The sequence below is a fragment of the Mytilus trossulus genome, chromosome 5, assembly GCF_036588685.1.
Source record: "Mytilus trossulus isolate FHL-02 chromosome 5, PNRI_Mtr1.1.1.hap1, whole genome shotgun sequence".
Classification (NCBI taxonomy): Eukaryota; Metazoa; Mollusca; class Bivalvia; order Mytilida; family Mytilidae; genus Mytilus; species Mytilus trossulus.
This window is the reverse complement of record NC_086377.1, coordinates 23720824-23746206: the sequence shown is the minus strand read 5'-3', so window position 1 is coordinate 23746206 and position 25383 is coordinate 23720824. Positions and strand designations below refer to the sequence as shown.

The 25383-nt window shown below is 32.8% G+C and overlaps 2 protein-coding genes across 2 annotated transcripts; both read right to left on the bottom strand.

Moving 5' to 3' along the window:
- Positions 1 to 14527: 14527 nt before the first annotated feature.
- LOC134719525 (uncharacterized) lies at positions 14528 to 18483 on the bottom strand. The gene is made up of 2 exons (XM_063582519.1): positions 17445 to 18483; positions 14528 to 16591 (listed from the first exon to the last, which is right to left on the bottom strand). The coding sequence occupies exons 1-2, from the start codon at positions 17969 to 17971 to the stop codon at positions 16042 to 16044; spliced, it is 1077 nt and encodes a 358-aa protein (XP_063438589.1). The 5' UTR covers positions 17972 to 18483; the 3' UTR covers positions 14528 to 16041.
- A 4964-nt stretch (positions 18484 to 23447) lies between these two features.
- Positions 23448 to 24110, bottom strand: LOC134717767 (protein rtoA-like). Its single transcript, XM_063580261.1, has one exon. It carries the CDS (start codon positions 24108 to 24110, stop codon positions 23448 to 23450), a length of 663 nt encoding a protein of 220 aa, XP_063436331.1.
- Positions 24111 to 25383: the final 1273 nt, after the last annotated feature.

The following is a 25383-nucleotide window of genomic DNA, read 5'->3' as shown; positions in this document are numbered from 1 at the left end:
AAGCTTCTTTATTTCAAATTAAGGACTTCATGAAAGTTGTATTGTTTATGTGATGTATATATATAAAGGTGACCTCAGTTAACTTGAGTTAGATGGGTTATCTTTGTTATTATTGTTATGGTTACCTGAGGTAACCCTGTAATGAATGAATCATTCGTAGACACTTTGCTAGTGTTTACATCAATTGTAATAAACAAACTTCTTTATTTTAAATGTAGGACTTCATGAAAATTGTATTGTTTATGTGATGCACATGTAAAGGTGACCTCAGTTTACTTCAGTTAAGTGGGTTATATTTGTAATTATGTCTGGGGTTACCTCAGGTACCCATGTTATGACGAATGCTTTTGAGATAGTTTGCTACTAGTGTAAACATTTATGTTGTAATCGGACACTTTCTTTATTTTAAGTGTAGGACTTCATAGATGTGTATTGTTTATGTGATATTTCTGAAAGGCGACTTAAGTTAACTTGATATGAATGGATAATGCTTGTTTCTATTTCATGGGTTACCCGAGGTAACCTGTCATGACATAATATTTAGTAGATACTTTGCTAGTATAACCATTTATGGTGTAATAAATCAACTTCTTCATTTTTAATGTAGTAATTCATTAAAGTTATATTGTTTATGTGATGTATATGTGAAGGTGATCTGAATTAACTTGAGTTAAATAGGTTGTTTTTGTTGTTTTTGTATTGGTTACCTCAGGTAACCCTGCTATGAAAGAATTCTTAGTATATACTTTGTAAGTGTATACATTTATATTTTAATTACACAATTTCTTAATTTAAAAATGTAGGACTTCATAGATTTGTATGGTTCATGTGATGCATATATATTTAAAGGTGATACCTGAGTTTACTTGAGTTATATGGGTTGTATTTGTTGTTATTGTTATGGTTACCTGAGGTAACCCTGTAAGGAATGAATTCTTTGTAGAATCTTTGCTATTGTTTACATTAATTGTATAAAACAAACTTCTTTATTTCAAATGTAGGACTTCATGAAAGTTGTTTTGTTTATGTGATGTATATATATAAAGGTGACCTCAGTTAACTTGAGTTAGATGGGTTATCTTTGTTATTATTGTTATGGTTACCTGAGGTAACCCTGTAATGAATGAATCATTCGTAGACACTTTGCTAGTGTTTACATCAATTGTTATAAACAAACTTCTTTATTTTAAATGTAGGACTTCATGAAAGTTGTATTGTTTATGTGATGCACATGTAAAGATGACCTCAGTTAACTTCAGTTATATGGGTTATATTTGTAATTATGTCTGGGGTTACCTCAGGTACCCATGTTATGAAGAATGCTTTTTAGATAGTTTGCTAGTGTAAGCATTTATGTTGTAATCAACAATATCTTTATTTTAAATGTAGGACTTCATAGATGGGTATTGTTTAGGTGATATATTGGAAAGGCGACTTAAGTTAACTTGATATGAATAGATAATACTTGTTTCTATTTTATGAGTTACCTGAGGTAACCGTGCATGACAGAATATTTAGTAGATACTTTGCTAGTATATGCATTTATGGTGTAATAAAACAACCTTTTAATTTTTAATGAAGGAATTCTTTGAAGTTATATTTTTTATGTGATGTATATGTAAAGGTGATCTAAATTAACTTGAGTTAAATAGGTTGTATTTGCTGTTATTGTTTTGGTTACCTCAGGTAACCCTGCTATGAAAGAATTTTTAGTACATACTTTGCTAGTGTATACATTTATATTTTAATTACAATTTTTTTTAATTTAGAATGTAGGACTTCATATATTTGTATTGTTTATGTGATGTATATATAAAGTTACCTCAGTTGACTTGAGTTTAATGGTTGTATTTGTTGTTATAATTGGGGTTACCTCAGGTAACCTTGTCATGAATGAATACTTCAGATCATTAATTGAACTTTTATAAAATAAAAAAAAAGTTTATAATTTTACCAGCCATCCCCACCCTACACGTACATACGAAATGAATGATCGGTGAATACAAATAATAAAATCATTTGGGAAGTTTGTTGACATCTTTGGTACTTGGTCACATTAAAATTTGGTATTAAGATCTATCTTAATAAGAACTGTATTTTCGTGCGTATTTAATCAATGACGCACTACCACGATTACCTCAGGGCACCGATTACCTCAGGGCATACAGCAGCGGACCTAACTGCCACCTGCTCATCGTATAGAAATCTATTTAAAAAGCTTGTGGAGATACAAACTGATCTTCAGATAAATCAAAGTTAATTAAATTATATTAGGTATCATTTTATATAAACCTGTAAAGGTATAGCTGTTCAAATCAATAATGCTATTTAACTTCGTATTTTATTTGGCCATTCGATCTTTTCTGGATTCGAGCGTCACTGATGAGTCTTTTGTAGACGAAACGCACGTTTGGTGTATATACAAAATTGAGTCCTGGTATCTATGATGAGTTTATTAAAATTAATATTATTCTTTACTTGTTGGTTGACTTGAAATGCTTTTAAAACAGTGACAAGATGCGTTCTTTGTTGTTATATTTGATATATGCTTTTTTGTGCTTCTTTTTTAAATATTTGTTTGTTTTTGTTCTAATTGAGATTGAGACACAGTGTAAATGCTGTCCCCCTATTTTGAAAATTTCACCTACTAGGTCTGTTTTGATCACGTATCGTTGTAAATATACCGGAATTTGAAGCGACTGTCATACATGTAAAGGTTAAGCTCTAAAACCAGACCGTTGGTTTTTCCCGTTTGAATGGTTTTACACTAGTAAACTTTTATAAATTGTTATTTGGATGGAGAGTTGTCTCATTGGCACTCATACCACATCTTCCTATATCTAATCAATTCACTATTGTCTACATTTGAAAATGCCTGAACCAAGTAAGGAATATGACAGTTGTTGTCCATTCGTTTGATATGTTTTATCATTTAATTTTGTCGTTTGATAAGGAACTTTCCGTTTTGAATTTTCCTCGGAGTTCAGTATTTCTGTGATTTTTCCTTTTTTCTATGATGGTTCATAACTGGGCATGTCCGCTATGCTCAATGTGTTCTAGAATCAAACATTGAAAATCCGGGTATGAATACATGTCCATCTGAAGGAGAAGTCTATACATGTCATATGACTTGTGTGTTTTTTTTCTCTGGGCTAATAACTACTTAAGTTAAGATAAGTTCTGAACGGACGGATTTTTCTGCATGTCTTACTTTACATTAATACTACGAATGGATATATTATTTGAAGTGGTTTTATGCATATAATCCTAGAATTTTATTCTCGGTATTTAATTTTGGTATCAAATATCAAACGGAAAAGATTTTTTTACAGTTAAACTATCATTGATATGCTGGGTTTGTAAATCGCTTTGCATTTAACTCATCATAGTTCACTAATGTAAATTGTATCTCTAATTACAAGGAAGTCCTGTTTTATTTTCCATCAAAAATGCAGGGCTGGTGTAAGCCAGTTATTTATCGATCTAATACTAAATTCAACACGTGGCCGATTCAAGAATTGTACACAGTAAGCTTTTACTTCACAGACAAATTTCTAAATGGATCTTCTTCTTTTGAAATATAACATGCACATGAAAATGTACAAATGAACTAGTCAGTGTGTACTGATTACATGTACTGTAGTTAATTATCAAGTGCGTGCTTAGATTTGCTGACTACTTTGACACCTCGAGCTGAACTGTGAACGCAACTGTCCCTAATTGTTGGTATTCTGTTAACTGGTCTTTCTAATGAAGTGCTTCCATAACACGTTTAAAGGTAATCTGTAATAGGAACAAACTAAATGACATCTTAGTGATTACGTCAAATATAAGTGCCATTTTTCAGTTATACTGTTTGTTGTAATGATTGCCTTAGCATTATGAAGTTTTTTGAAATTGTCATTGGGTCGGGGTCGGATCCAGTTAATTAAAAAAAGGAGGTTCATAACCCAGGAGAAAGGGGTTGCTACATGTATCTTATACCCCATACAAATTCAGTGATCGTCCAACAAATTTTAACCCTGTGAAACCCTCATTGATCCACCACTGTTGGTTTATGGTCTAGGACGACGGTTAAAAACTGTCAAATATTTGCAATTTTTCGTAAAATTATATCATGAGCATGTGTGAGAAACACGAATTTTATAGTAACATATCAGGTACATAATTACTCAAATAAAACAGCAGAGAACACAACATTATTTATGAAAAAGACAGTAAGTATAACTAGAGAAATATAAAAGATCTTAGTTTCAAACGAAAACACATCGAACAGCGTTAACTGGTGTTTTTTTTAACTTGTAAAAATGTAGTAAGAAATGCAGTGTGTTGATATGTAGCCATGTATAATTATCTGTTGAAAAGTATGATGTCTATTCTGTCTACATTGTCCATGTGCTGGACAAACCATTCCAAAATGATTTGCATTCTCTATACAATGGCATTGTACAACATTATGAATGATATTCTTTAAAAAACAATACTAGTATGGCAATTGGTTTTGTTCACTTATCGTGTCAGTGCAATGGTTTTTATGCGACTGGCATACAAGTTAAAGGTTTGGCTAGATATAAAACTAGGTTTCATTCGCAATTTTTACATAAGAAAATACATTACCAAATCAGGAATGTGACCATTTTTTTTTTTACTTTTGAGCTTTTGATTTTGCCATTCGCTCAGGAACTTTCCGTTTTTGATTTTTCTCGGAGTTGTTAATTTACTTATTTCGTTGATTAATATAACGACCAGTCTCCCTCTTTAATTTAACTACACCACAATGTAGTACAGATTATCTCCAATATTAATCTGTTTCCAATAATTGAATAAGTGTGTAACTATGAAAATGAAATCATTACTTAGATAAGTTAAGTTAAGTTACTAATTGAATCAAGGTTTTATGGCAACTAAGTTTGATTTTTAAGTGTCAATACTTGTTCATCAGTTAAGCAACAGGACAGATTATACTAATTTTAATACGGTTTATCGCTTTTATAAGATAAACCAATTTAATTAAAGAGAAATGATTATTGCCTCATTCGGATCCGGTTCTTGTTTCCCGCCAATCAACGTCACATGACTCGTCAGCATTACATTGCACTAGCCGATCTTGTAGATATGTAAAAGTTTCAAAAACCCACCCACCTCCCCTTGCAATCTGCCATCTAATAACAATTCTTGTGTCTGCTGCTGTTTTATTTATCTTTTCAGAATGACCAGAACATGCCGGATCCATAACTTTTTGGACAAAAAAGAGGAGACAATCAAGCCGATGGATTTGCTAGCTGAATCATACGTTCGAGAACTATAATTATTATGTCAATGCTAATTTTCATGAATGGCTACCACCTTTATCTAAATATTTAGACACATTCAGTGTGAAAATGGAATTACCAATACCTGGTATTAGTTCTTCGCCTAGATGCATTTAACTTTTGACTTTATTTGGATAAAAATCATGCAGCATTTATTTTAATTACTCGATTCTAATTGTTCATTGTTTTGTAATAAAATCATTCGTCACAGTCGAAAAGGATGTCGGGATCTGGCAAGATTAAGGGGTTATGATCGTTTCCCGTAATTGTACGTCGGATCATATTAGGTTTTTACTTTCCTGCGGTACCGCAGGAAGTTCTGTTGAGACCATCTCATGTCTACCCTGAGTGGCCGGTTCTGAATTGGTACCAGTTCGAGCTTGACTGTTAATGATACATAGTATGGCCTATGTATTCAGTGTTTTATAATATAAAAAATGTTAATCTTTACTCCCCTGAAACCAGGGGGTGATGCGAATAAGACCCGACGTATTTGGGGATCATAACCCTCGTTCTCTTTAGAATTTAACCTGGAGGAACTTGAGCATCCATTGATACCAATGGTGCACAGATTTGTCAGTTAAAACTAGCATGTCGGCATTCTGTAATCATGTCAGACCTCGTCATTCTAAGTGAACTGTGGCCGTTATTTCCACAATAGTTATTTGTTTGTTATGTTTTTGCCTAAAAATGGATTCTGTGATTAATTGCCTTTTATACATAGTACAGAAATATAAAAATCAAAATCGATGGTGTTTTTTTTTTTATTATTCTTTAGCAATTATATTTTACTTTATTCGTATTATGTATTATTGCCAAGGCAACCACTTACTTTTAAAACTATCAACGATATATTAAAGAATAGTTTGCGTCATAGCGTGATATCTTTATAGAAGCGTTGCGGATAAATGAATGAAATGAAGAGCATGTCTTAGTGAACAATAGAAATGTTCTTTTCGAAGCCATATGAAATAAAAACGTGTTGCAAGGCTTTTGTCAAGTAAATTTTCTGAATTTGTTTATATTTTTACACTTGTCAGATGATTTTTTGTCTCTGAATGTGGGCTTCTTAGTCCTAAATTACATTTACAATGGTACCTAATTGGTTTTGGTGGTAACCTTTAGTGATATTATTATATTAATATCAGAATTGTCCTGAAAAAATGCATGATTGCTACGAACTTAAATTCCACTATTTATGCTAACAGTCTAATAGAAGTTTTATTATAAACTTTATTTCTGGCGTTTATATGACCTTTAAACTATGGATTTAATATTGTTTAGTTAGTGACTATGTATCATAGAATGGAAAAGTAAGAATCTCAAACATGCTCAAATCCCGTCCCGTAGCTGCATTTAAAATTCCGCGATATAATTAAAGACGTTTCCGGTCAAATGGTTTCACCGAGGTCCAATAGGTTGAAACTATTGACCGGTCAAATAGTGCAAAGCTTGAAATTTGAAAATAAGTTAAATTATTGTGTACTTATTTCATATGGAAAATGATAACTGAAGGATCGCCATGTTGACCTGAACGGGTTTTATAGCCCTTGTTTTAATATTCAATTTTCTTTCCCTTTTGGTAACATTTTTTTAAATATAAATTGATGCACAAATGTTTTTTAGGTCTATGAAAAAATTGTATAACTTGCATTCGATTACGAATAAAAGTTACACTACCTTTTGTATTGTATTACTTGTTTCATCTATAAACTTGATACGGTAGGGATAAGATGCAATAAAGTGACTTATCGGACCTCAGATGAATTATCACGTTATGATTGGTTAAACGTCGTCACGTGGTGACCCCCTGTGAGACCGTATGGGGTTAGTAAGTTTCATATGGGGTTCGTGACGCGTTAATGGCGACGTCATCTATTAATGTTGTTGTGTTTCATTGTTTATTTTTCAACAAAACGCAGCAGAAAAAGTCCAGCGTCTGATAAATTCGTTATACGGTTAACTACTGACCCCCTACGGATCCATAGAGGGTGAATAAAATTCATAGGGGACTCGGCCTCCGGCCTAACCCCCTACGGATTTTACTAACCCTCTATGGATCCGTTTGGGGTCAGTAGCGAACCATATAACTTATATTAGTCGATGACCATGCGCACCAATCCCCCTGAATAAAATGGTTTGTCATGACAGAGAATCGCTCTAATTATGTTGGATAGTATTTAATTATGGTATGGAATTGTTTAATGGGATATTTTAATGTAAGATATTCAATCTCTTTGACATTCATGTCAAATCGATTTTTAAGTTATATGAACTTGACAAATGATATTGGGAATGTATTTCTAATTAAACAACATTAATGTTAGTATATGTTTGCAAAGTCCTGCTTTGAAATTCTATCTTTCATTTTTTTTTTTATTGTTGTTCATGTTATATAATGTTGTGACATACGGACGGACCCGGATGGTTAACATAACAGAGAATATTAGACAAATACTATAGAATAATGGATGAAAAATATTAAAAATAGAACGAAGGCCAACAATCTAAAGAATAGAAAATAATGAAGATAAATTGAGAAAGAAAATGGGGAATGTGTCAAAGCGACAACAACCCGACCATAGAGCAGACAACAGCCGAATGATCTCAACGGGTCTGCAATGTAGCGAGAAACTCCCGCACCCGTAGGCGTCCTTCAGCTGGCCCCTTAAAAAATATGTATACTAGTACAGTGATAATACCAACATCTAGATACATTTTACCAGGAGTAGTTCATCGCTAAAATACATGCACATCATACTAGGATGACCATGGTAAAAATTAATATTTTTATAGATGTCTTCATCACGTTTGAACGAATTATTTTTCTCTTCCTGATCAAGTTTTGAAAAGTATAGTTAACCAGCGTAACTTGAAATATCCGCTTACATGACAAAACCGTATACATCGACCAGGCTTAACCATACTATAATATCACAAGACATGCAAAACAACGATTTAAATTGATATATTTGAACAATTATAAATTGATTGATGTATACAAATATGCCTGACGTCATGCTATAGGAAACGAGTTTGTATTTGATACATATTATTTACAGAGGAAAAAACAAGGATGTCAAATTAACAAATGTTCTCTCAAGACTGAAATAGACTTGTATCTGTAATTAAATATTGACCAAAATACCATTGAAAAATCGTGACACTGGATATCGATGCCTTCAACAATAACAATGAAAGCACTGAAGTACTGAACATCGGATGACCGCAAGTTCTGGTGAATGTTCTTAAGCAGTTGTCTCAAAAAGAAAATCACATCTCAGGTTAAAGTACATAGATAAATTTTTTTCTGAAACAAGTACCTTTTGGGATTATGAATAAATGACAGGGAAATCATCCGTAATTACGGAGTTTTGATCTTCTCTTTTATAAAGCTTATTAGGCAGGTGGGATAACAAGTGCCAATTTACAGCTCTATACACGGAAAGTCTGGCAATCGAAAATTACATTCTGGAAAAGACGATGAATGTGATTGCTAGGTTATAATTCTTTTCTTTTGGTTAAGTACACTGCATACAACATACCTAGCACATATCATAAACACTATATAAAAAAGAAGATATGGTATGATTGCCAATGAAACAACTATCCACAAAAGACCAAAATGACACAGACATTACAAATTATTGGTTACCGTACGGCCTTCAACTATGAGCAAAGCCCATACCGCATAGTCAGCTTTAAAAGGCCCCGATAAGGCAATGTAAAACAATTCAAACGAGAAAACTAATGGCCTTATTTATGTTAAGAAATAGCTTATTAGGCAGGTGGGATAACAAGTGCCAATTTACAGCTCTATACACGGAATGTCTGGCAATCGAAAATTCTATTCCGGAAGAGACGATAAATGTGATTTCTAGGTTATGATTCTGTCCTTTCGGTTTAAAGTTCATGCGACATACCTCATAAACACTATGTCGATCTCACAATGATACATGGATATCCAATCAGGATACACATAAGTGAAACCTTGGTACCCAAGAAAGTTGAAATTCAAAGGAAAGTAGAAAAGTATTTTGATTAAATATTTAAAGGATAAAAAACATTTTTTTTCAGATTTTATTGGTGTGTTACTTAATACCTTTCTCTTAAACTTACGTACATCTCCCTCACTTCACTTGTTAATTAATTTTGAGTAACAAAATAAGTTGGTTCCAGTTTTCATATCTATAACCACTTGAAAGATGTGTTTTCTGCTATATGATCAAAAAGATTCAAACATTATAGCTAACTTGTCCGCACAAACAACCGACAAACGACTCTTCCGAGGAAACAGAGACTTACTAATAACGAATATCAACAAGTTTATAATAAAATTTAATGTTTAAAAAAAATTGGTACGACCATTCCGATCATAAATATTAAATGATTTATCTCGATTTCGAATCCGCACTTCATGGACAGTTTTCATGTCAGGGATAAAAAAATTCGCATTTTTGTAGGAAAAGGTTGGTTACTTTTAAATTATAACTTTTTGATACTCAGGCTCTGTCTTACAGTATTGAGAAAATTGTATTTTTGATAGCAGATCTTTGATTATTTCTGTTAGATTTATTTAGAACTGTTATATAAATTCCTGATGATAATATCATAAAAACATTAAGAGAGCTTTTGAACTGAAATAAACGATTTAGACCTTGGAATATTGTTTTAGCACCCTACTTTAATTGTTAAACATTATATGTTGCCCACTAGAGTTGTTTATGTATTGTTGTTGTTTAATTGCTGTCTTATTATATTTATAACCCCTATCACCTACATTTTTTGTTCCGTTTACTGTTCATTTCAGTGAATGACAAATCATGAATAAAAGGGTTTTTAACTACATGCTTTTCTTGGCATCAAAAGGAAAATTAATCCTAGAAAGATTTACATAAATTTATTATGCATTACAAAAGTCGATTCCCAATAGTAACTTAAAAGGAATTAATATTTTAAAAGTTGTAATAAATTCCATTGAGAACAAAACTAATCACAATGAATTTTAAGATTTTCTATATATGTTATCCCATAATTGACAATAATTGTTTGGAATAACGCCTCTAAATCTTTTTAAAATTCTTCTAAAGAATAAATCTGAACTGTACAGTATATCTGATGTAGTAAAAAGTAAAATCACAAAAATGCTGAACTTATATGAGGAAAATAAAATCGGAAAGTCCATTATCACATGGCAAAATCAAATAACAAAACGCATCAAAAACGAATGGACAATAACTGTCATATTCCTGTCTTGGTACAGGCATTTTCAAATATAGAAAACTGTGGATTAAACCTGGTTCAATAGCGCTAACCCTTTCACTTTAATGACAGTCTCATCAAATTCCGTTATATTTAAAAGCTGTCGTGCATTATCCATGTTATTGGACAGTAAGAACAAAGCAATATTGACTATGCCATGTTTCAAAAATCAATTGATGTTGGTACAGTCCCGAAATTTGGTTTGGATAAGCGTGTGCACTTAACTCCCTCTTTGCTTCTGTGACAATATACTGTGAATGTAAAAACAGTAGGAAACTTTCACCGACCAGTTGCCAGCGACATGACCGATAACTTGAATAAGGCTATAAAAGACGGTATATAGTACTCAAATCGTATTTTCTTGTTAATTCGACCTGTTGATACTGTTTATAATGCTTTTTTGTCATTTTTTATTTATATGGATCTTGGCTGTATACCAGCTTTGATTATTTGTAATATCTTCAATTTTTCACTTATTCTTACAACATTGTATAAACTTCAAGATTATAAAAAAACCGGTTTTTTTCTAAAGTGAACATTGATTGGTTAAATATTTCTCAGTGTGTTTGAATTTGTTTGATAGCCTTTTGGTCATGACTGTTTGTCTCTAATATTTAATTAACTGTGCATTTGTATTCAGATATCGCAGATCAAATTTATTCGTTCTTTGTGTAATCATACGTTTTTTGATTGAGTTAAGTCTGCTAATTGATATTTTATCGTATGTTTTTATATGTTGTGATGTTATGCAATTGTTTTAGAAAAAGGGAGAAGGTTTGGGCCCATTAAAACGTTTAATCCCGCTGCAAATGTTTGCACCTGTCCTAAGTCAGGAATCTGATGTACAGTAGTTGTCGTTTGTTTATGTAATATATACGTGTTTCTCGTTTCTCGTTTTGTTTATATAGATTAGACCGTTGGTTTTCCCGTTTGAATGGTTTTACACTAGTAATTTTGGGGCCCTTTATAGCTTGTTGTTCGGTGTGAGCCAAGGCTCCGTGTTGAAGGCCGTACTTTAACCTATAATGGTTTAATTTTTAAATTGTTATTTGGATGGAGAGTTGTCTCATTGGCACTCACACCACATCTTCCTATATCTATATAATAAAAAGGACCAACACGATCTCGCAAATACAGCAGATTATTAACATAAAAAAGATGTGGTATGATTGTCAAGGAAACAACTCTCCACAAGAGACAAAAATGACATAGAAATAATGTATTTGTTTCTCTTCCTTTCAATACGAAATAATCAAACTGTTTAATCATGTAGTGAGATGAAAGTTAACATGTAAATTAAAGTCTAAAGTCAGTGATTAAATAATAAGTCTATAAATCATTTCTCAGTAAATAACAGTTTCAGTTTAATTTATTTTAAAATCTCACAGTTGCATTAAATATACAACTAAGAGAACGTTAGATTAATAGTATATATGCATAACAACAATATGACATAATCATACAATTCATGTACAACAATACAAAAGAGTAATACAATATATTACGGATTACAAATGTGTCGAGGATTGTGATTGGATAACAACACAGAAATGTCAGTGTATATTCAGGAAACTGCCGGGGTATATACGGCGTCTTTATCCCAAATTGGAACCTCAAAAACGTCATCATAACACCGGTTACTGTGTGACGTAGTCACAGAGGGAAAATAATGACGTGCTTCAGTCAATAATACATTTTTGATACAAAAACACGCAATTTACACTTCTAATACTTAAATTTGATGTTAAAAGTGTTATTATAAATTATTAAATACACGATAAAATTATGATCACAGCAAATTAGAAAATCCTTCACGTATGCCGAACATATTAAGGTTTTCAACTTATCATATAGCGCTACAACAATGACGCTAAGGTTCCTCCCTGTGTTGTTAATTCGCTAATGAAACCAGGGGATTTGATTAACAAAATATATCTTATCTTTATATCGTGTGTTAGTTGCATTTTACAAAGTATTCATATGAGCACACAATACATACATATTATTCAGTGATCCTATATATAAACAATCATATAAAAAAGAAATTATAAATAACAAACAAACAAAAAATTATTATAATTACATAAATAGAGAATTTCACACATCCATTCAAACCCAGACAACATTATAGTCCCTAGGTACTCGATAACGCTCTTTATCGCTATTTTGTGCATTTTTCCTTTGATCTTTTTTTGTGATAATTTTCCTATCATGCTACTCGCTTGAGATGGAATAATTATCACTAGAAACTAAGGAGGCCACGTGGCGTTGCTAACGAAATTGACATGAACATGATGAAATTGACAACGTCGTCATAGGTAAAATAGCGATAAATAGATTATCATTGTTCATCTCAACTCGCTTGCTTTTCTCACTTTCGCTGTACCAGCTCAAGCGAGAAAAATCAATCTCGTTGAGATGATCCACGATAATCTATAAGTATAACATACGAATACGACGACCGAGGCCATGTAAAAATTTAAAACGAATCCATATATCATTAGTAATGTATTATTTCTTTAATGGCTAATGTCGTAGTAAGTCACGTGACGTCAAAACTAGCTTAGCTTCCGGTCAAGCTTTGTACCTAATGGAAACAGTCATTGGAACTATTTTTCTAGGAAAGTATCCATTTTTGTATTTTATTTTATATAGTAAACACATGCAGAAATATGATGAAAAAAAATATATCAGTGATAGCACTATTATTTGCGTTATTTATTTTAAGCACATATGTTTTAACAAATTAGATAAGGCACAATCAAACAGACCTAGGAAGTCGTCTCTTTACAGATTTAGAAATACAATCTATTTATATGTCATCTTACAAAGTCTATTCCAAGTCATTTTGCAAGGAATTCCGCTTAAAACGGTGATAGGGGACGCCTTAAACTTACAGTGAAGTGGATGTTTTTGATTTGTCCATGGTGAAGGCCTCATTGTGACTTTGAGATGAAGAACAGAAATACAAGTGTCCTTCCTTTCATTTTTGGGGTGTTTTGCTGTTCGTGTACACACTAAACATGTTTTCTACATTTTATAGCCAGACGGACAAATTTAAAAAAATCAATTTGTCAAAATTTATTTTCGTGATAAACAAATGTACATACTATGAAATACAGATAGGCAAATTAGTCTTTACTAATTGATATTAGTATATTGTATTAAAGTGTCAAATACAAAAGTTAAACACACGTGACGTACATGTAATGGGCGCACTACGTTTGCGCGCATTTGGGGATTAAAATGTTTTATGTTTGCGCGCAGCTTTTGATTACATTTGCGCGCATTCATTTTACAGGTAATCTCAGGTAAAAATATAAATAAAAATTATATTAAATTATAAATGACTATAATTTTTTGGATTTTCATATCATTTATTATTAATTTTGAAAATAGTTTGTTAATTCAAATTATACATTTTGCATATTGAATTCTAAAAACGAAGTATAAACTCCGTTATAGCTTAAGGTCAAGTAACAATAAATGGACTATGTCACAGATTGTCTTAAAATTTTGCATACACCTTTATCTTGTTGATCGTATCTAAAAATCAAAGAAAAAATGTGCGGCTTTATCTCTTTGTTTCCATGTCTTATGAGACTTATACTAACTTAAGGAGTACTAATACTTTTAGATAATTGAACACATTTAATAAATAAATAAATACTATTACCTGTATTTTCCCTTAAAAGATACTGTTTGAATTCTTGCAAAATAGGTGTCCCTTACTTTAACTATCGAAAGGGGAACTGATACTTGTAAATAATTAAACAAATTAATAAATAAATAAGTATTATAACCTGTATTTTACCTGAGTTTACCTGTCAAAAAAATGCGCGCAAATGTAAGCAAAAGCTGCGCGCAAATGTAAGCAAAAGCTGCGCGCAAACGTAATGATTTTTGCGCGCAAACGTAATGGTAATGCGCGCAAACGTAATGCACCGCATGTAATAAATATCGCACAGTAATAAGCGTCGCAAAAAAAAATATCATTGTTTCACAAGACTTAATGCATTATATTTGCACGTTTAACTGTTAAAAAGTAACTGCGTTTGAGTTGATCAATTACATGATTTGTAGAAAAAATGAATAGTATAATAATGTTTATTAAAAAAAATGATATAAAACAAAATTGTTATTTATTTAAACAGTGATGGATTTGAACGGTATTTTTGTCCATAGCATACTAGATATAGGAAGATGTGGTGCATGCTGGTACATCCGAATGACTGAGCTGCAAGTTATTGCAATGTTATCTCAAATCCATTGATGTAAATACTAGAAAAGGACTGACTTATGGATTGATACAGTCGATACAATTTATCAAGTACGTTTTTTTTCAAGAATATGGCCTTCCCAAGAAAAACATTTGTCTTTTATAAAAAAAAAAAAAGAAAATGAAAAGCTTCATCATACATGTACATGCAACATACAAATAATGAGATGATTACCAATGATGAATCAATTATCCATCAACATTCAAATGATGAGGATGTAAGCAATACTAGACAACCGTGTGACCTTTAATAAGTGCTTTCTAATGCTTATATAAACAAAATTATAAAGACTTTTCTATATACATTGTTAAGAATAAGAAGAACTATCCATCAAAATAGACAAAATTAAGATGAAGTCAGCAATAACAGATAACCGTGCGGCCTTAGTGTTTTTAATACTAATGTAAACGATTAACGACTTTTCTACACATATAAACATAAATTATCATGTGAATTAGAAGACGTGGCATGATAGCCAATGAGGGAACTATCAACGACCAGGGACAACGTAACGTAGATGTAAGCAATTATAGGTTATCCCGCATCGGTAATTCCGTCTTCGAAATGTAACTTATTGACATGCGCAGCACGACCGGTGACAAATGTGGAACAAGATGTGCTTCCCTTTTAAGAGACCACGAGACCTCCGCGTTTAGGAGTGGTTCGTGTTGTTCTTTCCTTAATTTATCACTGGAGAGTTCTTATCTTTCGCCTCTCTTTTATCGTATTGGAAATTAAAAAATGAATAAGTACAATACTGTATAGTGAGCTATACATGGCTCCGATATACAAAAAAAAAATATTTCTGTGACAAACATTTGTAGCTAAATGGATTTGCAGACATATATTACTCTACTTCTCATGACAAGAAAATATGAATAAGAAATGAATACAGAGAAAAACAAAGTTACCAATATTGATATACGAAGATGAAAGCATGAAATGGAAATGGAAAATACACGAATCTTGTCTGTTTGTTAAAAATCTTAATAATGTACACATTTTCTATACTCATAAGATTTTTGTTTCTGTGTTCTTTTGTGCCTACATTTTCCTGATTAATACTGAACAATTTAGTTTCTTATTATGTACGTTTTAAGACCTAATTTGTACATCTCAATAATGAGTGAGTATCGTCCTCAATTTCATTCCATAAAGTATTTAATGTTTCCTTAGTATGTTCGCACTCAACTGACATTTGTTGTTTGGTTATTTTTCAATACTACAAAACTGACATGCGTGTGCTCCTCTTCTTTATAATTGATGCGCAACAAGTTGCCAGGTGTTAGTGGTTTATTTCGTTCAGCGCAAGCACATTTTGTTTTACTCTTCATATTGTCCGCAGTCGTGGTGTGGTTTGAGACGGAATTTGTCTTTGGTCTGTTGATTAAATAAATTATTCCGCTAAGGAAACCACTAAGATTTGTCATCATGACAACCGCTACGAATAATTCAAACGGAACATTTGAAATCAACTGCCAAGTTCCATAGATAATGACGGGTGTCCATTGAATTATATAAACCACTACAAACAAACACATGGCCTTCGCAGATTTTAGCGTTGCGCTTCGAGCAATTCCTTTATTGCCAAGTTGGACTCTAAGGACCTCGGCCTCCTTATAAATTCTCCTCCATGTTAACACATAAAATACAGAAAGCGCTAGCAAGACTACAGTAGTTAACCCTGTACTTAGAACGATGTTGGCTATTATCCCTTTGACAGAATCAAACACACATCTGAATAGTAAATAGAAAATATTTTTACTTCTAATTTGATTATATGAAAAAATAACATGTGGTATGATTGCTAATGAGATACACAAAGACAAAAATGACACAAACATTAACAACTATAGGTCACCGTACGGCATTCAACAATGTACAAAGCTTATACCGCATAGTCAGCTATAATAGACCCCGATTAGTCGATTGATTTTTTATTTTTGTTGTATAACGTGGCAAATATTTTATTCAGGTTCAGGATGTTTGAATTCGTTTTGAATTGTGCAAATTTGCACGATAAAAAAAATCTCAACGAAATTCACGATATTTAATATAAACAGTTGTATAAGAAGATCTGTTTACCTTTCCGAAGTACCTGAGTTATGAAATGTATATATATAATAGGGAGTTAAAAAAATGATAAAAAGTAAAATCACAAAAATACTGAACTTAGAGGAAAATCAATTCGGAAAATCCACAATTAAATGGCAAAATCAAATAACAAAACACATCAAAAACGAATGGACAAGAACTGTCATATTCCTGACTTGTACAGTTATTTTCAAATGTGGATTCAACCTGGTTCTATAGCGCTAAACCTCTCACTTTAATGACAGTCTCATCAAATTCCGTTATATTTACATTGATACGTTAAATAAACAACCACAATAAATAAAATAGTCAAAATATGGTTACATCAGTCATCATCGTATAACAATTTTAAAAGGTATAAACGTAATGACATTTCATTTGTTTAGCAGTATATTAAATATACTTCAGAATGTGATTGATATATATATGCATAAACACTGATATTTTTTTTTAAATATATTTCATTATTTCATTATTAGTAATAAAATATACTTACAGAAAGCCACCTGGACCTAATACTCCTAACGCCAAAATAAGAGCCACTATCATGAAGGGAATCACGAAAACAAAAACCAGCAATTTCCAATCATTTCGACCGAAATCAAAATTCTTCCTAAAATAAACGGACAACATGGCATTAAAGGCAGACGATAGTGAAAGGTTCATTTCAGATACGCAAATTATAACTATGATAAAGGCATAAAATGAGCATAGTCCACGGGGTCTGACATGGTCCTGCGTAAACAGCATCTGACCGTGGTCCAAACTATGAACAAAACCAAAAACAGTATCACAAAGGCATCTATATATCAAAAATCGTTCATGTTTTTGCCATGTCATGAATGGTTTTCTTGCTTTTGATTTGAATAAGGAGATAATCACTGATAACGCTGTGCTGAACGATATCCCCAAGCAGACGAGAGCTGTCACGTGAATCACGTAAAAACACGTGTGACCGGCACCAAACACAGGAATATCGTATCCACTTTCAGCTGAAGTAAAATTTGTATGAGTGCATGCCATTTTCGTACCTTTTAAACAGAACAACGAAGTTTTAGCAAGTGTTTCGTCCTGATAGTAAAATTAAATGTCAAAGTTGACAACGTCTTGTTTAATTTTCGCACTATTTTTCGGCAAAAACTTAAATAAAAATGCAAAAAAACAAAAACAAAAACAAATGTGGCTTTTAAAGTTTCCTCGAACTCATCACACTATGACTAAATAGTATATAGTCTCTTTCAACTGGCTTTCGAATGTTTTAAATATATGTTCAATTATCACGTATTGTTCCATGGTGACGTTGTATTTGCGTTGAATTTGCGTAGCAGTATAGATCAGTATAGACAAAGTCACGTGTAGAAGTAGAATGTAAAAGACAACAATAATGTCACATGCTTCCTTCATTCTATATATTTTGTTGAATTCAATAAACAAAAGAACTTAACACCCAGATGTTTCAATATACTAAATATTAGCAAAAGTCACGTGAATATTGATGATAAGGCGGTTTTTGAGAAACGTGATGTACTGTTTTCCAATAATTTTGTTGTTTAGCATGTTTACTACACTTTACTAAATCATTACGTGTTAATACAAATATCCACCGCTTGATTGCTTCATAAGGTTTAATGGACGTAAACAGATAGGCACACAACATTTATTGCCATTGTACATTTTGAAGTAGTTGATTATCACAAACTAATAAATAAAGTATTAATTGATTACTTTTTTCATATTGATTGTTTTGATTTTTTTTTGTCAGTGCTATCACCTGTTGCTTGAGTTGTGACAAATATTGTGTTTTGTTTTAATTAACGGCCATGCAAGCCAGTTACATAAAATCTTAGTATAGTGGGCGGTCCCATAGTTAAGTGGGCGGTTCCATAGAAGTAATCCTATCATAAAAGAGTATCGCCAGATCGGTTACTGTACATGCTTTATAATAAGACTTTAAATATTTTATTCGAATCTAATACAGCTAGGTTATCAAATATTCATTTTAACGATGAATGTTCAAACAGTAATCAAATATTAATAACAATTATGTATCCAATATTCACAATGTTATACATTTTTATGTTTGGAGGTTATTTTGAAAATTAAGGAATACAATTATTTATTACGGATATGTTCAGTATTCAACAAAAATTTACATATTATATATTATGTACTTCTTTCATATCGTGAACTATTAACAACTGTACATGCATTAGATTGATAATTGATGGTTTAATTCAATATTATTTTTCAATACATTGTTTTCTAACATCACTCTGTTTTCAACATTCAAAAGTAAAACAGTATTCAACAACATTGAGATTGCACAAAGTTCGCAACCTATTTTTATGCCCCACCTACGATAGAAGGTGGGCATTATGTTTTCTCGTCTGTGCTTCCGGTCGTCCGTCTGTTCGTTCGTCCGTCCGTTCGTTCTTCCTTTCGTCCGTCAGTCCGTTCGTCCCGTTTCAGGTTAACATTTTTGGTCGAGGTAGTTTTTGAAGAAGTTGAAGTCCAATCAACCTGAAACTTAATATATATACATGTTCCCTATGATATGATCTTTCTAATTGCATTGCTTAGTTAGAGATTTTCTCCCATTTTCACAGTCCACTGAACATAAAAAAAATGATAGTGCAGATTGGGCATCCGTGTACTGGGGACACATTCTTGTTCTCTATGCATTGCAATATCTGCCTCCCTCTAGCTATATTGAGACTATTGAAAACACAGATACGGTATTTACATACACGAAACGTAGGTGGACTAGTCCTCAATGAGGCAGTTCACCAACGGCACATTCCATCATAGACTCTAGAGGACAACATACGGTATTCAACTTATGACAGGTGTCTCCCTGTGTCTGACCACCAATCCACCCAATTCAATGTAAAATGCGAGTAAAAAAGCCCTCTACGACGAAAATTTGCTTTTGATGTCTTTGTTTATTTAAACTAACCAAAAAATATCTTAAAATGAAACTATAATTGTTGAATAAAATATATATGTACAATTTTGAGAAAAAATTTACTTGTCCGTAAGTTTCCATGAACATGTGTACATATATTTTATCCTTATTCTGATTTAAAAGTATAATTTAATAAAACAAAAAAAGTATGGTGAGTCATAAACAGCATGATAGGACCCTCCCTCCTAAAACGACATCAGTGATTCGTGTATACGTGTTTGCCCTGAGGGTGGGAGATCATGAGTCCAATATCTGACCGAGTCAACCAAAGACTTCCAATTTCCCGCTAAACGCGTTTCCGCGTGTGGTTTTAGTACAAAGAAGATTTAATACTCGTGTCGCATTAACATGTATATGAATCTGATGTTCAGTGGTTGTCCTATATGATATGGTCTTTAACGGTTTCTCATTTCTCTTTTTTTTTCTATATGATTAGACCGTTGGTGTTGTAGGCCGTACATTTACCTATACATATAATGGTTTACATATATAAAATTGTTACTTGGATGGAGAGTTTTCTCATTGAAATTCATACCACATCTTCTTTTATCTATCAATTAATAAAACGATGCGGATTTATTATTTGATCAGAAATAGAAAGTATCAAATTCGTTTAATGCAAATAATCTCTCAACTATGAAAAATCTATAGTAAACTTTATCTAAACTTAATTAAAAGCTTAGATTTAAAATCACGAATACCATCTAGCAATTTACATTGTATTTAAGCCAACAAATTTCTATTAATGAACAACAGATTATTTTCTACCTTTGACTGTGGAGATAATATTTGTTTCGATCCTGGTGCTTGGTCAAACAAGAGCAACCTAAAAAAGTAAAATAAAGCTAAGAATCGATACAGTTTAGAGTGGACATTTTTTAAAATAAATAAGGCCGTTAGTTTTCTCGTTTGAATTGATTTACATTCTCATTTCGGGGCCGTGCATAGCTGACTATGCGGTATAGGCTTTGCTCATTGTTAAAGGCCGTACGGTGACCTATATATGTAGTTGTTAATTTCTGTGTCATTTCTTTTTTTGTTGAGAGTTGTCTCATTGGCAATCATACCACATCTTCTTTTTATATTAGCTGTTATATGTGGTTATATCATCAAACATCAGTAAAATTTCCTCGACGTTTCATCAATTGTACGTTTGAATTTCCTCCCTTTGCTTGCTCTAACCTGACTTAGTACCAGGATAAAATACCACAGAGAAGGAAACCTCTCAAACATGTTTGAAATCCGGATTCAAAAGTTATATGAAAAAAGTCTATTTCGTATGATTCTACATATGTAAATAATTTTTAAAAACATTTCAACAATTTTGTAAGTTCACGTAGTAGTACAAATTGTTTACGTTGCATTTTATTTATTTTCTACAATAGTCCGTTATTTGCAGTATGTAAAAATAGTTTTGACTTACATACTATCGTGTTTGAACTTAAGTGCCTTGTAAGTTGTGCTGTTGTGTTTTAACCGCTCTTTGTATGATGATCTGTTGTTTTTGAACCGTTCTTTGTATGATGATCTGTTTGTTTGAACCGCTCTTTGTATGATGAACTGTTGTTTTTGAACCGCTCTTTGTATGATGAACTGTTGTGTTTGAACGGCTCTTTGTATGATGATCTGTTGTGTTTGAACCGCTCTTTGTATGATGAACTATTGTGTTTGAACCGCTCTTTGTATGATAATCTGTTGTTTTTGAACCGCTCTTTGTATGATGAACTATTGTGTTTGAACCGTTCTTTGTATGATGAACTGTTGTGATTGAACCTGTCTTTGTATGCTGAACTATTGTGTTTGAACCGCTCTTTGTATGATGAACTGTTGTGATTGAACTTGTCTTTGTATGATTAACTGTTGTGTTTGAACCGATCTTTGTATGATGAACTGTTGTGTTTGGACCACTCTTTGTATGGTGAACTATTGTGTTTAAACCGCTCTTTGTATGATGAACTATTGTGTTTGAACCGCTCTTTGTATGATGAACTATTGTGATTGAACCTGTCTTTGTATGATTAACTGTTATGTTTGGACTGCTCTTTGTATGATGATCTGTTGTTTTTAAACATGTACAGCTCTTTGTATTATGATCTGTTGTGTTTGAACCGTTCTTTGTATGATGATCTGTTGTTTTTGAACCGCTCTTTGTATGATGATCTGTTGTTTTTGAACCGCTCTTTGTATTATGATCTGTTGTGTTTGAACCGTTCTTTGTATGATGAACTATTGTGTTAGGACCGATCATTGTATGATGAACTGTTGTGATTGAACCGCTCTTTGTTTGATGAACTGTTGTTTTTGAACAGCTCTTTGTTTGATGAACTGTTGTATTTAAGCTGCTCTTTGTATGATGATCTCTTGTTTTTGAACCGCTCTTTTTATGATGATCTGTTGTTTTTGAACCGCTCTTTGTATTATGATCTGTTGTGTTTGAACCGTTCTTTGTATGATGAACTATTGTGTTTTGACCGGTCATTGTATGATTAACTATTGTGATTGAACCGCTCTTTGTATGATTAACTGTTGTGTTTTAACCGCTCTTTGTATGATGAACTATAATGTGTTTGAACCGCTCTTTGTATGATGATCTGTTGTTTTTGGACCGCTCTTTGTATGATGAACGATTGTGTTTGGACCGCTCTTTGTATGATTAACTATTGTGATTGAACCGCTCATTGTATGATGAACTGTTGTGATTGAACCTGTATTTGTATGATTAACTGTTGTGTTACAACCGCTTTTTGTATGATGAACTGTTGTGTTACAACCGCTCTTTGTTTGATGAACTGTTGTGTTACAACCGCTCTTTGTATGATGAACTATTGTGTTTGAACCTCTCTTTGTATAATTAACTGTTGTGTTTGAACCGCTCTGTGTATGATGAACTGTTGTTTTTGAACCGCTCTTTGTATGATGAACTATTGTGTTTGAACCGCTCTTTGTATGATGATCTGTTGTTTTTGGACCGCTCTTTGTATGATGAACTATTGTGTTTGGACCGCTCTTTGTATGATTAACTGTTGTGATTGAACCGCTCATTGTATGATGAACTGTTGTGATTGAACCTGTCTTTGTATGATTAACTGTTGTGTTACAACCGCTCTTTGTATGATGAACTATTGTGTTTGAACCTCTCTTTGTATAATTAACTGTTTTGATTGAACCGCTCTTTGTATAATGAACTATTGTGTTTGAACCGCTCTTTGTATGATGAACTGATGTGTTTGGACCGCTGTTTGTATGATGAACTGTTGTTTTTGAACCGCTCTTTGCATGATGAACTGTTGTGATTGAACCGCTGTTTGTATGATGAACTGATGTGTTTGGACCGCTGTTTGTATGATGAACTGTTGTTTTTGAACCGCTGTTTGTATGATGAACTGTTGTGATTGAACCGCTGTTTGTATGATGAACTGATGTGTTTGGACCGCTCTTTGTATGATAAACTATTGTGTTTGAACCACTCTTTGTATGATGAACTGTTGTGTTTTAACCGCTCTTTGTATGATGAACTGATGTGTTTGAACCGCTCTATGTATGATGAACTGATGTGTTTGGACCGCTCTTTGTTTGATGAACTGTTGTGATTGAACCGCTCTTTGTATGATGAACTGTTGTGATTGAACCTGTCTTTTTATGATTAACTGTTATGTTTGGACTGCTCTTTGTATGATGATCTGTTGTTTTTAAACCTGTCTTTGTATTATGATCTGTTGTGTTTGAACCGTTCTTTGTATGATGAGCTATTGTGTTTGGACCGCTCATTGTATGCTTAACTGTTGTGATTGAACCGCTCTTTGTATGACGAACTGTTGTTTTTGAACCGCTATTTATTTGATGAACTGTTGTATTTAAAATGCTCTTTGTATGATGATCTGTTGTTTTTGAACCGGTCTTTGTATGATGATCTGTTGTTTTTGAACCGCTCTTTGTATTATGATCTGTTGTGTTTGAACCGTTCTTTGTATGATGAACTATTGTGTTTGGACCGCTCATTGTATGATGAACTGTTGTGATTGAACCGCTCTTTGTATGATGAACTGTTGTTTTTGAACCGCTCTTTGTTTGATGAACTGTTGTATTTAAACTGCTCTTTGTATGATGATCTGTTGTTTTTGAACCGGTCTTTGTATAAGGATCTGTTGTGTTTGAACCGTTTTTTGTATGATGAACTGTTGTGTTTGGACCGCTCATTGTATGATTAACTATTGTGATTGCACCGCTCTTTGTATGATTAACTGTTGTGTTTTAACCGCTCTTTGTATGATGATCTGTTGTGTTTGAACCGCTCTTTTTATGATGAACTGATGTGATTGGACCGCTCTTGGTATAATGAACTATTGTGTTTGAACCGCTCTTTGTATGTTTAACTATTGTGATTGAATCGCTCTTTGTATGATGATTTGTTGTGTTTGAACCGCTCTGTGTATGATTAACTGTTGTTTTTGAACCGTTCTTTGTATGATGAACTGTTGTGATTGAACCGCTCTTTGTATCATGAACTGTTGTGATTAAACCGCTCTTTGTATGATGAACTGTTGTGATTGAACCGCTCTTTGTATGATGAACTGTTGTGATTGAACCGCTCTTTGTATAAATAACTGATGTGTTTGAACCGCTCTTTGTATGATGAACTGATGTGTTTGGACGGCTGTTTGAATGATGAACTGTTGTTTTTGAACCGCTCTTTGTATGACGAACTGTTGTGATTGAACCGCTCTTTGATGAACTATTGTGTTTGAACTGCTCTTTGTATGATTAACTGTTGTTTTGCACCGCTCTTTGTATGATGAACTATTGTGTTTGGACCGCTCTTTGTATGATGAACTAGTGTAATTGAACCGCTCTTTGTATAATGAACTGTTGTGATTGGACCGCTCTTTGTATGATGAACTGTTGTGATTGGACCGCTCTTTGTATGATGAACTGTTGTGATTGAACCGCTCTTTGTATAATGAACTATTGTGTTTGGACCGCTCTTTGTATGATAAACTGTTGTGATTGAACCTGTCATTGTATGATTAACTGTTGTGATTGAACCGATCTTTGTATGATGATCTGTTGCTTTTAAACCGTTCTTTGTATGCTGAACTGTTGTATTTGACCGCTCTCCGTATAATGAACTATTGTGTTTGAACCGCTCTTTGTATGCTGAACTGTTGTATTTGACCGCTCTTTGTATGATGAACTATTGTGTTTGGACCGCTCTTTGTATGATGAACTGTTGTATTTGAACCGCTCTTTGTATGATGATCTGTTGTGTTTGGACCGCTCTTTGTATGATAAACTATAGTGTTTGAACCGCTCTTTGTATGATGAACTGTTGTGATTGAACTGCTCTTTGTATGATGAACTGTTGTGTTTGAACCGCTCTTTGTATGATGAACTGTTGTGTTTGAACCGCTCTTTCTATGATGAACTGTTGTGTTTGGACCGCTCTTTGTATTATTAACTATTGTGTTTGAAC